At 32.0% G+C, this 21,145-nt stretch overlaps 2 protein-coding genes across 2 annotated transcripts in view; one reads left to right on the top strand and one right to left on the bottom strand.

The window, feature by feature from the left end:
* LOC145334174 (all trans-polyprenyl-diphosphate synthase PDSS1-like) overlaps positions 1-21,145 on the bottom strand; it is a 320,870-nt gene that overhangs the window by 279,125 nt on the left and 20,600 nt on the right. The window lies entirely within an intron of this gene.
* Positions 10,219-21,145, top strand: part of Sh (Potassium voltage-gated channel protein Shaker) — a 543,641-nt gene continuing 532,714 nt past the window's right edge. Inside the window, exon 1 of the mRNA XM_080179535.1 lies at positions 10,219-10,310. Within this exon, the coding sequence (XP_080035661.1) occupies positions 10,234-10,310 (77 nt within the window). The 5' untranslated portion in view covers positions 10,219-10,233. The remainder of the gene's footprint in view (positions 10,311-21,145) is intronic.

Genomic DNA, 21,145 nt, shown 5'->3' with positions numbered 1-21,145 from the left:
GTTTGAAATCAATCAATCAAATTCAATCAAAGTTTCAGAAAGCCTAAGAATAAGAAAACTTTTGGGACCAGAGTAATAAACCGTCCAACATCCCCTCCCTCACTTCGGGGTATGATAGTTTTTAAGCTATGCTTATCATGGATGTTATCATCAATGTTCATAAAATTTTCATAATTCGAGTGTGCAAAAATTTGTTGCCCGATATTGGTCATTTCAGGGGTGTATTGTAGCATGAAAATTTGTCCTTATAAATCAGGCCTCATTAGTAACCTAAGGGGATAGGTCGAGTAGAGGGATATATTTTTCATTAATCAAGGATGACAACATCTATAAAAGCGAAGCATTAGAACGGTTGGACAAACGGACATTAACACTTGTATAGTGTCAGAACTGAATAATCAGAATGTATAAGAGTCGAAGCAAAAGTGTAAGTAAATTTGTTGTAAAACAGCTTGATACAAAATAATACTTATGGACATACTTACATTTTTAGGACTTGATCATGAATAAATTTTGTCCCAAGCAACATGAAAAAAAAAAGACCAATACATAATCAAACGTTATATTTAAGTCAAACATACACAAACTATCAAAATTGGTTTTATGAGGTTTAATATTTGTCTATCTGTACCAAATTGTCTCACTAAATAACTTGACTGATATGCATTGTCTTTACATAAAGCACGATAATGCAATTTGTACAATTATAAATTTATATATGTATAATGTGTTTTGCATTTTAAAATTACAGTTATTATAAAACTTAGTGTATATACAACACATGAAATAATATAAATGAAATAAATTAGAAAATAAAGAAAATTTCTATAAGGTAAGATATTAAAGTAAAAAGATAGAGGGAACAAGGGCTAAAAGTAATTCTAACCACGGGGTGGGACCCTTTCAATTGGGATTATCAGCCAATAGCGTCGGATATATAAACACAGCCAATTCGCTACTTAAAAAAAAACAGAAAGCAATTTGCTAGCAGATAGTTGTCTATGTTGTTATACTTTATTGATAAAATTACTTTTGAATTAATTATGTTATGAGTCTTAGATAAAGTAAAAACAATAATTTTAGTTGCAGATAAAGAATAACTTTAGAGTTTTCTACTTTCTGTATTTTCCGCATTGATCATAGTGAATCTAAAAATACAGGTTTAAAGAGGGCAAACAAATTGTTAGTAATCTAAAATGTGATGAAATACTATAGATTTTGATTTATTTTGCCTATAATATATTCAAAATCATGTAAAGTTTTTAGATAATTAGGTAAAAAATGCAAATGTTTTGTTTTTGCTCTGTTTTACTCAAAATTATAAAGTTTTGTATTCACGTCCAATTTTGGACTCATATTTTATTATTGTTAGTTGACAAATTGATTTCCTAAAGCTTACTATTGTTCCAGAAATCATGGATGTAAGGGGCATTGGGCTGTTTATTACACTAGTCCCCAAAGTTTTATAATAATATTATCTTAGTCGTTAGCATGACAACTTTGAGGCGTTTTGTGGATTTCAATTTGTTGGTTCATTAAGTTGATTGTTCATACGTTTGTAATCTATACAAGAGATAGTTTTTAGCATCATCATTGGGGAAGCACATCAATTTATCGGCCACTGTCTTATCCTTTTAGACCCCTGTCAAGAAATACTTTTGCTTACAACAGCAAGTTAATTTTAGTTGAATATAATTTGTTTTAATTGTCATAGCTTTCATTTGAGGGTTATACAAGAGAATATTTACTCGTTTTTTAAAAGCAAAGCTTTTTTATAATTAGGGTCTTTAACAAATCACAATTAGCTATTTTCATTGTCCTATCGATTTCAAACTTGGGATGGTTGGTGATTCCTGTAACAGTCAGGTAGATTTAAAAATAATTAAAATCACAACTTTTATCTTACTTTTATTCGTTCACTCTCTCTCTCTCTCTCTCTCTCTCTCTCTCTCTCTCTCTCTCTCTCTCTCTCTCTCTCTCTCTCTCTCTCTCTCTCTTTCTCTCTCTCTCTGTCTCTCCCTCTCTGTATCTCTCTTTCTTCATATTTCTATTTCTCAGATATTTCGTGTTTTAAATCCTTATCATATTTTCAGAAATGTGAATACAATGAAAATGGCTTAACTAATTTTTAGTGAGTTTAAAACTTTTAAAAAGTGATTAATAAAACAATGCCTTAGTGATGTAGAAAGACACAAAAAAAGTGATTTGTGACTTTAAAGTGATTTTAAAAAGTGAATAAAAAGAGAAAAAGACTTTATAGCTCAGGAAATATGTTATCATAAATTCTGTTAACCCTTTACAGTCGGGCCCCTTGCCGTACCTTAATCGGTCGGGGGGGGGGGGGGGGGGCGTTGAACGCCCCCCCCCCCGACCGTTAAGGGTTAATTTTATGGGAAAAACATTGTTGAAACATACAGGGATACTTGGATGATAAATTCATAGACGCACCCAATTACGATAAACAAAATTAATTCACCTGTAGATTAAAATTATTTGGAGAAAAGTTTTTGTACTATGCGGTTGTACAACCCAATGAAATTAAATGAAAATACCCAAAGTTTTGTAGCTAACCAATAAGAGAATATGTTAATTAACCGTTAGGTACCAGTGTAATTTACAGTTCAATTTCAAAACTCACCTTGTGCAAATGTGCTTGCATAATATTCAGACTCAGTACTAATTTTTTATAGTGGTTAGTGTAATCAGATTTGTATATTTTTCCAACTAGATTACATTTTTAGTTTTACTTTCAGAATTAGTTATTTTCTAAAACGTTTTAAAAAAAGATATTAATATTGATATATGTTCGTCTGTCCGACGATTCGACTGTCTATATCTTCGTTGTTTCAGCATTAGCTTTATGTTTATTTATTAGGGTAAAAAAATGATTTAAAAAGTATATTGTATTTTTTTTCTTTCTGTTTTAAGTTAAATATATAATTTATTTTTTTGCTATATATGGACAACCCTTTACTTGTTTAAATATGTTTTGAATGTTAAATTAGTGGAGATTATTCCAATTAACTGTGGTTTAAACTAAACTTTGTTTGATTTCAAATATTTTACCAAACTTATGATTAATCTCTGAATTAAAACTGGAAAACAAAGTTTTAATGATGTAAATACTTCAATTTAAACTTGAGCCCGACAGCCGCTAAAAATCCACCAATTGTTTAAATTCTTTTATACCGTCTAAAAGATTTTCAATATAGTCAACTAGTCAAGCGGTTTGTGGGATTTTAAGGGACCGACATGTTTATTTACAGCTATTTTTATTTCGATAACTATTGATTGTTAGGTTGGGTGACTTTAAAAGTCTACCATGAAATATATAACTTTACATTGGATCTCAGCAATTTTTTATCTGATAATTGTCTTATGATACGGCTTTAAAGCAAAGTTACCAAATAACTTACAAGTACTATCTGTCTTTTCATCTTATTGAGCAAAGTTAAAAATGTGAATAACGCCTAAAACCACCACAGGACCAGTAGGTATATTCTCTGAAGAGTAGAATCCGATCGATTCGGTGGTTACCGAGATCTTAAGGGACGGACGGACGGATGGACAGACAGACGGACATACATCATTCTACTTTGTTTTATAGATATCAACCCTTAACAGTCGGGCTTTCTTTCAGACCTTAATACTTTAATGAGTTTGGGGAGAGGAGGGAAGGGGGGGGGGGTGATGCGTTGAATGCTTTCCCGTTATCTGAGCTCCTTTTAGAGCTAGAGAGCTATTTTTTTTGCATTTCCCCTGTTTTTAAAGAATTTTTGACAATTCAAAATTTGCTTTCTTCACTATTTTATTTAACTCACTTTGACGTTTGTACATAACATTTTTATCTGTTTTCACTACTTTTGGTTGTTGTCATCCCTATGTAAAATGTGTATAGCTTAAATTTTTCTTTTGTTTTAACGAAAAAAAATTATTGTATGATTTATGTGTATATAATTTAGATGGAAAAATTGCCGAGAAAATGATTTTCCATTGAGTAATTGTAGAAAGAGTATTCAATATATATTCTGATGGATTCATAAATAATTTAGATCCAAGATCGTTTTCATCATCAAAATATCAAGAACAGCCAAAACATACCCTCCCTCAAAATATTTATATCTAATTATTATTTTCTCCTTTTTCATGTAAAAACCTAATGTCCATTCTTTCTAAAATAATAATAATAATAATGAAACATAATAATCTAAACATCCATATATATATAATCATTACATACTAAAACATTTACTTACATAAAAACATTAGTGTTTTTTATGATGTGTGTTTAAAGAAATAGCTAAATACCATATCTAATTCTTGCTATTCTAAGAGAAAGCCATATTCCAGATTTTTTGTTTGCTGTTTTGGAGATTAAATATTGGTTTAAAAGTTTGGACATCATTAGTTTTTAACTAACCAATCATAATCTATACTACAAAGTAGAACGATGTCTGTCTGTCTGTTTGTTTGTGTGTTTGTTTGTCTGTTTGTTTGTAGCGAAGGGTCTCGCTAACCGCTGAACCGAACGGGTTCTCCTTTACAGGGTAGCTTCTCTTAGGTCCCGGGAAGGTTTATAATTATTTTCTTGGGGGGTGGGACACCCCCAACCCCCCCAAAAATGAAAACCCCCCCCCAAAAAAAAATTCCTATTAAAACTAAAATTAAAACAGTTGGGTCTACTACCCCCCCCCCAACCCCACCCCCCAATTATTTTTTAAAAATTTTTCTTTTAAATCTTAAATACGAAAAATTTGTTTCATCAAACCTCTTGGGGCAAAGCCCCTAGAGGCTAGGGGCGAAGCCGCTAGTTTTTAAAAAAGCACCCAAATTTGGTAAACAAACGAATTAGATAATTACAAAACTTTGGGTACCAGTGTAATCGACAGTACAATGTTCCCTCCCATCCTGACTTTTTGTTGATAATTACATTCCAGATAGGTTTGCTGGAATCCTGTGAACACTAAAATCTTTACACCTTGTTATATTTATAAAATATGGATTTTTAAAGTGGTTTTGTCTGACAAATTATTGACTTTTATTGTCTTATGTCAATACTAGTTGCATCGCACCTAGCCTCTAGGGGAGGGCGGGGAGGTCAGAAAAATAGCCTGAAACTAACCCATAACATTTATGAATTGCATTTTCAGAGATCTTTAGCTTATGACAAAAAAAAACTAATTATACCGTATCGTTGATATGATTTCAATTCAGGTATAAAATGGAATATAAATTTATCTAAAAAGATAAACAATAAATAACTGAAAAATGTAGGAAATATTAATTTTTCTTCTATTGACATTTCCCTGAATATTTTCGGTCTTTACCATTGATTATGTTTATTCTATATACAAACACATAACAGGACACTCATATCTCTCAGTTTTAATATGCGTCCGGAATTTAAAGGGATAAGACAATGGCCGATAAAATTTCCCCTTCTGAAGATTACAAAAAGTGGTTAAAACGTTTGGACATTCAATGAACCAACCAATTAAGATTCACTTAAAGTCCCCAAACTTGCGAAGCCTTTGAATAAGAAAAAGTTATTAAAAAATGTTGGGGACTAGTGTAATAAACAGCCCAATGTCCCGACCCTCAATGAATATGCATACTCTACTCTTCTCTTTACTCATTAACTGTTTTTTGTAGTAAACTTTCCCAGTATGGCTTCTGGAAATAAAATTGCCAAATGAATACCAGTTTTAATAGACAAAACTAGTTATCTTATAATACTCCTTTTAGTATTCGCGGAAAGCTGTCTATAATAGTATGCTATAAATAACTATTTTCTAATTCCTAATTTTACATAATAACTTAATTTGAATTATCTAAAAAGAGGACAAAAACTAGACACTAAAATTAGAACCAAAAAAACTATTTTCTACAAGCAATAAAACTAAAGAATCAGACTTTCCTCTGCAGTAATGATTGCATACAAACTAAAAACATTAGTACAATATTTAGTACATTATGTTTCACTAGTGGCTTCGCCCCCTAGCCTCGAATAAATGGCGAATTCGCAAAATTTGTAAAAATTATTTTTATAAAATGGGGGGGGGGGGGTTGTTTCTGGGGGGATTGGGGGTGTCCCTGAAAATAGCCTAAAACCACCACAGGACCAGTATATTCCCTGAAGAGTAGAATCCGATCGGTTCAGTGGTTACCGAGATCTTAAGGGACGGACGGACAGACATCAAGCTACTTTGTATTATAGATATGTTCACATAAACTTGCTAAGACACCAGACATTGTCTAAATAAATGTAATTATATTCAGGGATCTAAAGGGATAAGACAATGGCCGATAATTTGATGTAAATCTCCAATGATGTTACACAAAGATACTCCTTTAGTAGACTAAAATTAGAGGTTACAACGTGTGAACACGCAACTTAATAATTCGACCAATCAAAATTCACTAAAGTCCCAAAACTGTTAAGCCAACGAATGGGCAAACATAATTATAAAACTTTGGGGACTACTGTAATAAACAGAACATTGTTCCTCTCTTTCTGAATTATATGTCTATAAAAACCTATGGTTTATAATCATAGCTTTAAATGTTTTTGATTAAGGATACTGTGTAATTCCATACTTCGTTCTATCAAGTCAATTACTAAGATGACCATAAAAAATACTAAAATACAAAGTAGTATGGTTTTTATCTACTGTTGCTTAAGATTTCGGTAAATATTGAACCGTTTAAGATTTTGATTTTAGGGAAGTTTTACTTAAGTCACGTGTTAGATTTAGGTTATTATTTTTTTAGATTTCAGTCCTAGTATTATTTTTTTTGTAATTTTTCTGTCCTGCCCTACTCTTTTGAAAAGAGATCCCCTAGATAATAGGGGCGCAGCCAAATAGTCTATTCAAAATTGTCAAATTCAGTAATTAGTTAACAATAAATTCTTAAAATTACCTTTGCTTAACTGCTTATTCATTCGAAAACGATTAAAATCCGGTAGAGTAGAACCGGGTCTCATCCATAAGAATAAATCAGTCTAGCATCGTATTACATCTACGCAGATAAAAAGCTGTTTATAATACTTTACAAGAAATAACTATTTCCGTTGATTTTTTTTATTAGTATTACACCAAAAATAATATATGTAGATACATTAGCGAGAAAGAAATCAACTTTTTTTTAGCAGCGAAACTACTCTATGACAAGTTTAATTGTAAATTGGTCATAATTTCTCCTCAATTGTAGATTATTGAAACATATTGATTATCGATACAAACACTTACGTACATCCTGTTACTTTTGCAAATAGAAAAAGTATAATTTTTAGGTATACAGGGATAGAATAGTGTAAAAATTATCATTTACCCAATTGTTTTATTCTTTTATTTGGTTTGTTTATTTTAAACCAGTATACAAATTCCTTTATCCTATTAGAGAAAGCATAAGATCTAATAAGAACTACTGAACCGATGATTCTATATTTTAGGCAAGCTTATAGGTCCTTTGATGGTTTTATGCTATTTAATTTTAATATTCAAATCTTGGGATGGGTTGAAGCTATTTTTCTTGAATACAGAGCCCTAGAAGCTAGGGCGTAGCCACTGGTTCTTATTATAATAGTATAAACTTCATGTATTTTTAATGAATGTGAATATTATATACTAATATATGCATTTTTAGGCAAAACTTTATCATTAGTAATGTAATATCAGGGATCTTAAGGGATAAGATAATGGATGCTAAATTGATAAACATCCCCAAGGATAATGAACAAGATTCTCCCTTTGATAGATTTATATAATTTGTTGAACATTTTTAACACAATTAGTTTTAGACTAACCAATTAAAATTCAGTAGAATTAACCAAAGTTAAATTTTTGGGTACCGGTTTTTTTTATAGCCAAATATCCCCTCCCTCCCTATAGTGTTTTAAAGGGATTGGTATAAATAATATGCAAATTTACACGAAGGGTTTTTAGATTTTTTATTACACAAATATCACAGTTGAGTTTCAAGACATGAAATGACATTTTCTTGGGAAAAAATATTTGTTAAAACCAGCCATTAATAACAGATTTTTCTGTCTGCATATTCAAAACTAGCTCAGCTAGTTAGCGGGGCATTGATGCGCAAGTACCCAAAGTCAGTCAGAATCTGCTGTATTCGTGCACATTCCCTTTAAGCCAGTACCCAAAGTCTGAGACTCCTAAAAATTGAATATTTGATCCATTGTCCCCTCCCTTTCTCCCTGATATCAACCACTTATATTCGATGAATATCTGTTTCTTGGTATCTTCAAATCTCTGTGAAACAAGAAACTTTGGCCATTACTACTATTTATCAGAGCTGTTTAGAGGGATAAGACAATGGATGATAAATTATGTATAAGTAAAACTTTATTACTTTTAATATTTACCCATTAGTATTCACTCCCTCCTTGCTATTAATATTTCAGTAAAAAACAATATCCAATGAAATTAGGCCTTTGGAAGCTGGCAAATTAGTTTTATCATCACCTTCCAATCCCTAACTAAATGAAAGGATTTTTAAAAGTGCAGTAAATCAACATAAAGTCATTGAAGGAGGGGACATTGGGCTGTTTATTACACTAGTCCCCAAAGTTTTAAAATAACATTTTCTTATTTGTTTGTACAACAACTTTGGGGAACTTTATTGAATTTTGATTGGTTGGTTCATTAAGTTGAGTGTCCAAACGTTTTAACCACTAATTAATTTTACAGAAGGGTTGGTTTTTTTGTATAATCACTGGGAATGTAAATCAATTTATCGACCATTGTCTTATCCCTTTAGATCCCTGCATACATGCGGGTATACTCTAATTATAAGATTGTCGTCAATTTAGCTTGCTAACATGGAACACGTTTATTAGTCAGTTCGTGCATCTAATACGAGGGGATTGGATGGAGTTCAGGGGTTGGAAAGGAGAAATCGTTATTTAAACCCGCTGCGTGTTAAACTTTATTAGAGAACATGACAATCCAAGTAATAATATATCCATTTTGATAACATAATTAAAATGCACAGATGGATGAGAAGTGAAATAAAATAGGCAGTCTGATGGCCATGTATGGGAGCTCTCTAGGAATATATACATTCATTTATAGTTAGATATATTTCAGAAACCAGACAGATAAACATACAAATGGAATGATAGACAGATAGACAAAATCACAATAATAAAGATAGACAAACAGACAGACAAACAGACAGACAAACAGACAGACAAACAGACAGACAAACAGACAGACAAACAGACAGACAAACAGACAGACAAAACAGACAGACAAACAGACAGACAAACAGACAGACAAACAGACAGACAAACAGACAGACAAACAGACAGATAAACAGACAGACAAACAGACAGACAAACAGACAGACATACAGACAGACAAACAGACAGACAAACAGACAGACAAACAGACAGACAAACAGACAGACAAACAGACAGACAAACAGACAGACAAACAGACAGACAAACAGACAGACAAACAGACAGACAAACAGACAGACAAACAGACAGACAAACTGACAGACAAACAGACAGACAAACAGACAGACAAACAGACAGACAAACAGACAGACAAACAGACAGACAAACAGACAGACAAACAGACAGACAAACAGACAGACAAACAGACAGACAAACAGACAGACAAACAGACAGACAAACAGACAGACAAACAGACAGACAAACAGACAGACAAACAGACAGACAAACAGACAGACAAACAGACAGACAAACAGACAGACAAACAGACAGACATACAGACAGACAAACAGACAGACAAACAGACAGACAAACAGACAGACAAACAGACAGACAAACAGACAAACAGACAGACAAACAGACAGACAAACAGACAGACAAACAGACAGACAAACAGACAGACAAACAGACAGACAAACAGACAGACAAACAGACAGACAAACAGACAGACAAACAGACAGACAAACAGACAGACAAACAGACAGACAAACAGACAGACAAACAGACAGACAAACAGACAGACAAACAGACAGACAAACAGACAGACAAACAGACAGACAAACAGACAGATAAATAGACATACAAACAGTTAGACAAATTGGCAGACTAAAAGGCAGACAGAAAGTCAAAAGAACATACAGGCTAAAAAACAAACAAAAAAAGATATACAGAAGACAAACAAACAAATACATAACAGTTAGGTAATGCTATGAAATGAATGTATATGATCTGAATTAGGGGGCGGAAACGCGTGGATGAAAATCATGGGGATCGGGGATCCTAAAAAGCGCCAGGCTGGCGGAAAAACGGGGGATGATAAAAATCTTCAAAGGTAAGGCAAATTTAGATTTTGAAACAATAAATTACAGTAAAATAATAGAGGAGAAAGGGAAAAAATAACTGCATATCCCCAATCCGTGAACCCTGTGCCAATTTTCAATTGGCTCTGCGAATATTAGCAAATGCCGTCGGAGATATTAACCCAGTCAAGTTGCTACAGAAGAGCGGATGCAATTTGCTAGCAGACGAAAGAAAATCCTCAAAAGAGGATCCAGGTAGTTATCTGAATTAAATATCTATAAGTAATACATTTATCAATAAGAACAAGGATGACAAAGTAGCGAAGCACAAATTAAACCGTGATTGCCCTGTTTAATTGATAGTATTAATGTGCAATTTCAAGGTAATAAAGGTAGTCGTAACTGATATAATTTAAAATGGTATTATGGAAATATTAATTTTTGTCAATATTGAATTTTGATTGGTTGGTTCATTAAGTTGAGTATCCAAACGTTTGAATCACTATGGTGATCCACAGAAGGGGTTATTTTTTGTATCGTACATCAATTTATCGGTCATTTTCTTATCCAAAAGGACGTTCAATCTTTTACATTGGGGGGGGGGGGGGAAGGGGGTAAAAATTCCAAATTTTAAATTTTGGGGATGCCTACGGGGATAATCTTTATATCATAAACAGATCTATAGTATAGATGTATATACAGACAAATACCTCCCTTCAATTTTTCAAAGGCCTCTTTCGTCTGCTTCTAAATAATTTTCTGCTACTTAGCTGCGTTAATATAAGCTATACCATTAGTTGATTTTCAATGACCCAATAGGAAAATTGCACAAGACGATTGCGATGGGGAGATACAGTTATTTAACCCTTTCTCCCTCTAGTGTTTTTCTCTAATATATCATATAGGCAAGGATGTCCATTCTTTTTAATTTTAAGGGAAGGGGGTGGGGTAAAAATTCAAACATGATTTTTTTGGGGGCAGGGGTAATCACACATTTACCCCCCCCCCCCCCCCTTGGACGTCCTTGCTTATCCCTTTTCATGAGAAAAAAATCTTCTGCTGTTCTACTTATTTGTTTTATATTTTTTTCATTTGTATTCAATTATCTAAGAGGTTACCAATTTTAGTTTCTTCAGCAAAATATTAATTAAACAATATATTATCAGCAAGAAGTTTTGTAATTTATAAAACGTTTTCTACTTATTTTTATTAAAATTTGTAAGACAAAATATAATTTTATTATGAGATAGATTATTAAAGAAAGAAGGGCAATTATTCACAAAAGTAGCACAGCAATAGAAATTAACAAAATTTATTTCAAAAAGGAATAAAACTTGCTTGATAATGACAGTATTCTTTCAAAATCCATTAATTACCAAAAAATACATGTATTTTAATTAAATTGGTTAACAAACAGAACTCATAGTTGTTGAAAAGCTTTGCTTACAAAAAAAAACTTTTTTATTTTGCAAAATAATGCATTCATGATGACTAAACTTTTAACAATTAAAATAAATTGTTTCTTTTCTTTTCATTTAAAAGATTAAATGTACAATGTATCTACATCCTAATAAAAAAAATTAAATCCCATAATAACTTTGAAACAAGGATGACAACATTCATCAAAGCAGAATTCAAATTCAGAACTAAATGTATAAACCTAAATAAATCTAGTAAATCTGTTGCAATTATAAAAATTTAGTCTTCTATCTTGAATAGCCGCCGAGAAATGTAGACAGACATTTCACATTAAAGTGAAGCCGCGCAAGTGAAACTAGAATAGTTATTTCTCGCATCGTATTATAAACGGCTTTCCGCGGATATAGAATGTGCAATTATAAGATTAAAACTTTTTTAGCCCCGAGGTGCCGAAGGCACCGGCTAAAAAAACTGGTTTTAATCTTATGATTCTACATTTTTATATTCGTAGAAAGATAGATATAATACGATGCTAGACATAGTTTTTTCGTATGGATGAGAACCGGTTCCTATCCACTGGATTCGAATAACTACGAGAAAAAAATTTATTATAATAAAATGTTATTTCTAAGACAATAAAAATAAAAATGTGGTCTCCAATTATGATTCCAATTTAGAGATGAAAGAATACGTTTTATCTTCATATAATTGTTTTTAGTAGCAAAGCTACTCAATAATTCCAAAAATTCGTCCGTCCATCTGTCCGTAAAATACGAAATTGGGGAAACGTGATTTCTCGACTCATATTTAAGACAGAAGGCTGAAACTTCTTGTCAAGATTTCCATTATTATGATGCGTAATCCTGTTATCTAAAGTAGTAAGCATTTTTTTGTCTGTAGCGAAGGATCTTGCTGACAGCTCTAAACCGATATGGTCCTCATTTACAGTGAAGCTTCATATAGGTACTTGGATGGTTTTAGGCTATTTTTCTGTCCATCCTTATTTCTTTGAATATAGAGCCTCTAGATGATAGGGGAGCATTCGCTAGTTTATAATAAAAAACATCCATGGCGGTCGAAATGCTTTTTAGCATGTTTTTGGATATTTTTATATTTTTCACATATACTCCATATCTAAAGTTGTTCTAAAGGATGTTTTATCCTTATAATAAAGTAACAGGATGTCTATCTGTGTATCTATCTGTCTGTTTGTCTGTACCGAAGGATCTCGCTAACCGCTGAACCGATCGGGTTCTCTTTGACAGGGTAGCTTTTCATAGGTTTCGGAAGGTTTATAACTATTTTGGGGGAGGATACCACCACCCTCCCGAGATAAATCACAAAAAAATTTTGTTTCTCGATTTTACAAAGAGAGTTCAACGCAACATAAACGTCAACGCAACACAGACATATTTTGAAATTAAAAAAAACATTTAAAGTGCCACTAGAGGCCTCTAGGGGCGTAGCCGCTAGTTGTAGATAAATCGCCAGATAGTTTTATGTTACTTTGATATTTTCTTTGTTTTTTTAGCACCTTTTAATGTTTTGTGCTGCTCTACTAAAGGATGTTGTCATTCTTGTTTTTTCTTCTTCATATAATCTAAACATAAGGCTAGGTAAATACAAGAATGATAATAAAATCATAAAAAAACAAAGCTCAGATATGAAAACATCAGAAAAAGTATTTTAAAAAGAATTAAAAGATGCTTCAATTATTACATTAAAAATTGTTACCTCACCTAATTTAATAAAAAAACATATGCCTCCCCCATTCCCCACAGGGTTTAATATGAATAACCTGGGATCTAAAGGGATAAGACAATGCCCGATGTATTGATATACATCCGCATTGAAATACACAAAATTCTCATTTCTGTAGATTACATTTAAAAGTTAAAACGATGCCCATCTTAATAACCAATTAAAATTCTGTTAAAGTCTCCAAAGTTATTAAGCCAACGAAAAAGAAAACGTTAATATAAAACTTTGGGTACTTGTGTGATAAACAGCCTAATCCCCCCCCCCCCCCTCCTCCTTGCTGAAAATAATAATTAATTTGAACGTGTAGAATAAGACAAATTATATCTAGCCAAATATTCTAACTCAACTTTCAACTTTGGAACCACTAACAAATAATAAAGGGATTCAGGGAGGGAGGGGCGGGACATTGGGATGTTTGTTTATTACACTAGTCCCCAAAGTTTTATAATAACGTTTTCTTATTCGTTGGCTTAACAACTTTGGGGACTTTCATTGAATTTTGATTTATTGATTTGTTAAGTTTAGTGTCCAATCGTTTAAACCACAAGTTGTAATCTACAGAAGGGGTAAAATGTATATCATTATTTGGGATGTACATTAATTTATCGGCTATTGTCTCATTCCTTTAGATATCTGGGATTATTTAGCATTCTTTAGTTTACTATTTTGTACTGTTATATTTGATCTGTCGAAAAGTCATGTGTCAAGGATGTGTAAATATTACAGATTTGCTCCACTTTTCAAATTGTACTTTACAGTAACAGGAATCATCATGCAATGTTCGAAATTGAGGGGCCTGTTCAAACATATATAAATTACTAATCAGATCAATCCGTTGTTAATATACCGACCCAAAGTATAGAAAAGCTATGCTTTAAATAGTTAAAATGTTGAAATAAAAAGAAACTGAAATAAATGTTAGTTATTATTGTCAGCTTTCTGCGGACATTAAAATTAAATATTAGAATAAAAAAACTGTTATTAATTTCATGATATTTTTATTTATCATTCATAGAAAAATGTTTAAAATACGATGTCTTTTCTTTATGGCTTAGAACCAGCTCTAATCCGACACTAACAGACATTCTGTTTCGTAGCCATACTGTAAACAAACATACATAATTAAGATGTAAGTAAAGTGGACCGAGTCATTTAATCAATTCATAAACTATATAAGGTTTATCACACGGATTAGTTAGATATCTCATCGTATCATAAAAAGCATCCAGTGGATATTAAAATGAAAAGATAAAAACCAGTTTTTTTTACCACAAGGGTCTACAGTCCCGGGATAACTAAACAAATTTTATGGTTTCTATTCTAATAATTATGAAAATTGTGTCTATTACGATGCTATACATGATTTTTCAGTAGAACTGGTTTTGATTCAGCGAATATTAATTGGGTTCGTTACAATACTGGTAGTGATTTAATAAACGTAAAATAGTGAATTGATTTATTTTAAATCATCGTTGTTCCTAGTGGAAATGTAAGCGCCCCCTGAAAAGGGATCTTCACACCCCCTAAAACAACCAGAATATTTCGTAAATCATTTAGAGTGTTATAAAGAGTTGAAGAATAGCTATGCCATGCCATTTACAGGATTAACCCAATCCTGGAGATGCGATCCTCAATTTTCAAATTCTTTGAACGTACATATGAGACTTTTACAGAAATGCTTCGCATCCACAACTATCTATCTATGCTTGATATAAAGTCAACACTTTATAGATCATATTATGAACCTTTGATTGACACGTGCCCTGCAATTAACTAGTAGCACTCAGGGGCAAGACACAATTACTTTAGCTAGGCCCAAGGCATTATTTGTATCAATTTATGCATTCATAGGCCTATCCTTACCTATATGACACCATATATGGGTAACGCTAGCCTATTCATGGTAATCTGTATGTGATTTGCTAATAGTATATGTTTATTAAAGATATTATGTTTATAGTTAATGTAATCATACAAACAACTAGTTCAAATATGTATGCCTACAACCATGCCTGATTTACGTCACATATTAACACACAGATATTTAATTGCACAGACAAACACTAAAATCCTGGTCCAGAGCTAATGTTATAGCATGTACCTCTTGAATTTATTCAGTTATTTATTAACTCTCCTACCATCAACTTCTCTTTCTGGCTTTAAAAGGTAATGACTTAGTTGTTTGGCATGCATTGTAGTTTAAATTTAGGCCCCTTAGTACTTAGCATGAATTGAGCTCAGGCCTTATGTTAGAACTCTAACACTTAGCACAATTCACTGCTTGGGACTTAGGGCATATTTCTGTCCTACTCTACTTATAATTTTAACACTTATCCTGTAAATATTTTCATACTTAACTTATGCACTTGTGATATAAATACACTTTATAAAAACATTTTCCTTCCTTAATACTTAATATACTTATACAATTCTGATCGAATATCAAAACCAACCATTTATTCTTAGGTTAAAGCAACATAATACTTCGCGTGGGTCTTTTGTTGAGCTTCCACCAGCTCAACCAAATTCGTATTATACTTGTGGGAATAGAGGGTTAAGCATTCTAAACAAACGAACCGACGATGAGAATGTCTATGTGTATTGCATTAAAATTAGGTTTTAGTAGTACTCATAGAAGAGCGGTCTCCATACCTAACTATGGACAAACGCCCCATTCGCACACACAATCCTGATAAAAACAAGAAACGTATTATACATATGTAGGTATCTCTTAATCAATAGTTAATAATGGTTTGCATATGCATTTAAGGGATAAAAAGTAAAAAGACAATAGCCGATAAATTGAATTACATCCCAATGATGATTCACAAAATTACTCTTCTGTTAGATTAAAACGTTTGGACACTCAACTAAATGAACCAACCAATCAAAATGCATTAAAAGTCAAAAAGGTTTTGTTTAATCCTGGGTTTTGTCTCTATGCAAGACATTACAAATTTTAAAAGATTAGATTTCAGTCACTTTAAATTTAAAAGCTCATGATATAACATTCCTTGATTATTTAGTAGCTGCACTCTTCTTATACTGGTTAAGAGGTGTCTAATAGAAAGTAGGTACTTCCATTAAAGGGAGTATTCTGTTGAAATTGAGATGGGAAGACTAATTTTTAATTAGCGAAGTTTTTCCATAATTAGGATCGTGATCAATATAGACATATTAGAATTGTCCTATCGATTTCAATCTTTGCATGATGATTACTTTAACAGTTGGGTAAGATTCAGAAAGCGTAGCATCACTGTAATCGGTAACAGAAAGTCTGTATGTTCATTTAACCCTTTAACTTCAGAAAGCGTAGCATCACTGTAATCGGTAACAGAAAGTCTGTATGTTCATTTAACCCTTACAGATTTGGGGGGGGGGGAGGTCAGAATGACCCCCCCCCCTCTAGTTTTTACAATGTAATTTTTTTGTAGGTAAGATAGAGAGTTGTGACTTCTTAAATTTAGTAATTATACATCGGGGGGGGGGGGGGGGGGGGCAAATTAGCCCTTCCCCCCGATCTAATAAGGTGGGAATTGGGGCCCGATCTGTAGGGGTTAAGCCATGCTGATTTTTTTTTGACATCAACTTTTGTATGTAATTATCCTATTAATTAATTAATAATAAATATTAATAATTATTAGGACAAGAAGGTACAATATTGTAAGCGAGACAGTATATGACAATACAATTTTAATCAAATTGACGTATTTGTCTTCCTTTTGTATTATTACAAACTAGCGACTTCGCTCCTGGCCTCTAGATGCTTTGCCCCAAGAGATGATAAGAAAATAGTTAAGGTGAAATTCGTAAAAAAATAAGAAGGACCAAGGAAATCATCTACAAAACAAAAAGGATCAAGGACCAAGGATATCTCCTACAAAAAAAAATTGGGAAAGGGATCGGTTCAGTGGTTACCGAGATCTTAAGCTTCAGATGGACGGAAGGACAGACGGACAGACATCAAGCTACTTTGTATTATAGATAGCAACTATCTTTTATTTCTTTTGCATTTGTCTGTCAATATCTTTTTAACACAATCCTAATAAAATGAAAAATAATATTTCTAAGACTGGATTACGTCGTGTTAAATCTTCTTTCGGTTTTGAATGTTGATTCTCAAAATTTGGGTTGAATTAAAGTGGTAACGGCTGTTCATTTAAATTAGCAGATTTGTAAAATAATATTTCGCATATATTTTTTTTAAGATTTTAAGTTATCAAAATGATACTTTGGAGGATACTATACAATTTTCACTTACTTTTCATAATTAAAAATTTTATTTCATCGAATATTAAAGTCAAAAAAGGTTTATCTGATGATAAATGTACTTTTTAATGTATATGAAAAGCTTAGTATCCGTGAACCATTACAACTGATTAAGTTATATTTTTGCGATTTTGGCATGGTTTTTGCCTTTTTATTAGAGGTTTAGCTACCATCTTTTGTAAAAAGTTTTCCCCCCTTCACCCAGCCTAAATAAAAACAGTTCTCAATTAGATTTTTAGATTCTGGTTCCTATAGTATTCTTCTAGCGACTACGCTCCTTATAGGCCTCTAGGAGCATTTATGGTCAACATCCCCACTTTCAATTGTAATTTTAAAAAGAAAAGAAAAAAAATCTAGGGAGATTTCTCTTGGAAGTGTGGTTGTACCATCCCCAAAAATAGCTATAAACGTTCCCAGGAGCTATGAGAAGCTACACTGTAAAGGAGAACCTTATCGGATCAGCGGTTGAAGACATCCTTCGGTACAGAATACAGACAAACATCCTGTTACTTTATTACAAGGATAGGTTGGACTATTCCAACACATATAAGATTAAAGGAAGGTGTTAAGAAAATTATGTAACCAAATCACAGGAAACACAAAGTTTTACAGATTAACAGGGACCTAAAGGGATAAGACAATGGCCGATAAATTAATGTACACTCCCATCCCTAAAATTACCCTTATTACTATTAGGGGTTGAAACTTTTGAACACTCTTCTTAATGAACCAACCAATCACAATTCAATAAGAGTCCCCAAAGTTGTTAAGCCAAGGAACAATAAAACGCTTCTATAAAACTTTTAGGACTAGTGTAAAAAACAGCCCAATGTCCTCTTCCTCCCTGAGAGATTAGTGACGGGTTTTTAATACTTTGTATTTTTCTTTTTACAACAGAATTTTGATTATACACCACCTTTTATAATCTGTTATGCATTGATTTTAAGGAAACATGTTAATTCTCAAAAGTTTATATAGATTATACTATTCGATCCAACAATTTTGAAAGCAAAACTTTTATATATTACTAGCGGCTACGCTCCTAGAGGACTTGAATTGAGTTGAATTCTCTAACCAAATATCTTATTTTAGATTTAAAAACAAAAGGTAAAAATTATCTCTATGGGGTGGAATAACTTTTTTTTCTGGGGGCGATTTATCTTGGGAATCCTTCGGTACAAACAGACAGACATCCTGTAGGATAATTTTAAACATCATATAATATGTTTAAAGTTTAATAGTAACATGAGTTAATTCAAAGACATATAAAAATAAAATAACCTAAAACTCTAACTAATCCTAACAATGTGATTGTTTCAAATGCAGTGGTTAACGAAAACTAAATGACAAACAAATAAAAACTTTATAAAATAGGATGACATACCTACTATCCAATCTTTTATGTATCAGGGGTTTTATGAATTATATAAAAACGTCCATCTTTCTTATATATTCAATGATATCTTTTAGTATCATATGTATATTTTTAAAAATATATTTTAAGGTATTAACATAGTGCAATTATGTTGCGTATTTGATATTTACAATCAAATGCTTTGTTAAATTCAAAGTGACTGAAATATCAAATTCAATAAAATATTTAAAAATATAAAAAATTATGAACAATCTTTTCTAAAATAAAAGTAATTTTGGTCAACTTTTTGTTCGAATTCAAATATTTAGATATTTAAACATTAAGTTTAGGGGTCTTTAATCGTTACAAATTAAAATTATTGATAAAGTATTACTATTAAGAAATGAAAACTGTAGGTTTACCACAATAAAATTCAGCCTTTTAGGTTTAGTATTTTTTTAAGTATTTTTTTAAAGTATTACTAATAAGAAATGAAAACTGTAGGTTTAGCACAATATAATTAAGCCTTATATGTTTATTTTTTATATTTTATAAAGAGGTCTTTATTATGTAATGTGCACTATATACAGTAATATGCTGGAAAAGGAAGGGGATAGGGAGTGGAGGAAAAACGAGGTCTCAATAATAAAAATGTATATATTTTGAGCGATCAAACGATTATTGTTAGGTTGACTGTTGTTTGTAGGTTTTAATGTATAATTAGATGCATCAATAATTGAGATATTTTGTTGTTGTTTTTTCGATATGTTTTTAATTTGAATATGTTATCTATTCTTATTCTGTTGTGTAATTTTCCAAAATCTTGTAATAATATTTTCTCGTATTCATTCGAATCCGGTTGATAGAAACCGGTTCTCATGCATACGAAAAAACTATGTCTAGCATCGTATTATAAACGGCTTTCTACGAATATAAAAATGTACAATCATAAGATTAAAACCAGTTTTTTTAGCCCACGCCTTCGGCACCTCGGGGCTAAAAAAATGGTTTTAATCTAATAATTGTACATTCCATATCTGCGGAAAGTGGTTTATAATACGATGAAAGAAATAACTATTATTACATTTTTTAACATTATAGAATACCTACTATGCGAAACCTGAGGTATGCAAAAAATGCATTAAAAGCCATAATAAAATTTTCTCTCTTTTAAACTTAAATCCAACTTTTATTTGATGTGTGAAAAATGTGCTCTACTCAAGGGATCTAAAGAGATAAGACAATGGCCGATAAATTGATGTACAAACCCGATGATGTTACACAAAATTACCCTTCAATATATTAAAATTAGTGGTTGAAACGTTTAAACACTCAACTTATTGAATCAACAAAACAAAATTCACTGAAGGCCCCAAAGTTGTTAAGCCAACGGATAATAAAACATTTTTATAAAACTTTGGTGACTAGTGTAATAAACAGACCAATGTCCCCTCCCTCCCTGATTTTATGAAAAACTTGAAATATAACCAGCTTTAGAAAAATACAGCTAAACAACAAAAATAAGTGAAATGATTATTATATTTACATGATTAAATAAAAAATAGTTTTAATTTTCTATCACAAAATAAAAGAAAAAAACTTTTTTAGGTAAGGAAAATGAAATATTAAATTCATATCCCCAATAAATATATTGAACAAGTTAACATACAATAGACAACCAAGCCTTTAATTGATCGACCTTAAAGTCCTTAATGTGCTTGGTAATGGGTTGATCCTGTTTATGGGCCAAGGCATTCCCCTTACTCTAACTTTTTATGTTGCATACCTATTATAGCAACAGTAGCAAATTTTTAAAAAACCTTTAGTAATGACGAGCTGAACGGCCGAGATTCGAGCCTGTCACCTCCCCGACTACGAGCGAATGCGCTACGTGTATAGCCACGGTAGTAGGTTAAAAGTCTTTATTTGTTGATTAGTTGAATCATTAAGTTGAGTGTTCAAGCGTATCAACCTTTAAATGTAATCTACAGATTGGATAATTTTGCGTATCATCCTTGGGAATGTACTTAAATTTAGCGGCAATTTTCCTATCCCTTTAGATTC

The sequence above is a fragment of the Acartia tonsa genome, chromosome 12 (assembly GCF_053477335.1).
Source record: "Acartia tonsa isolate MP-2025a chromosome 12, ASM5347733v1, whole genome shotgun sequence".
NCBI classification, from domain to species: Eukaryota; Metazoa; Arthropoda; class Copepoda; order Calanoida; family Acartiidae; genus Acartia; species Acartia tonsa.
This window is presented reverse-complemented; position numbering and strand designations above follow the sequence as displayed.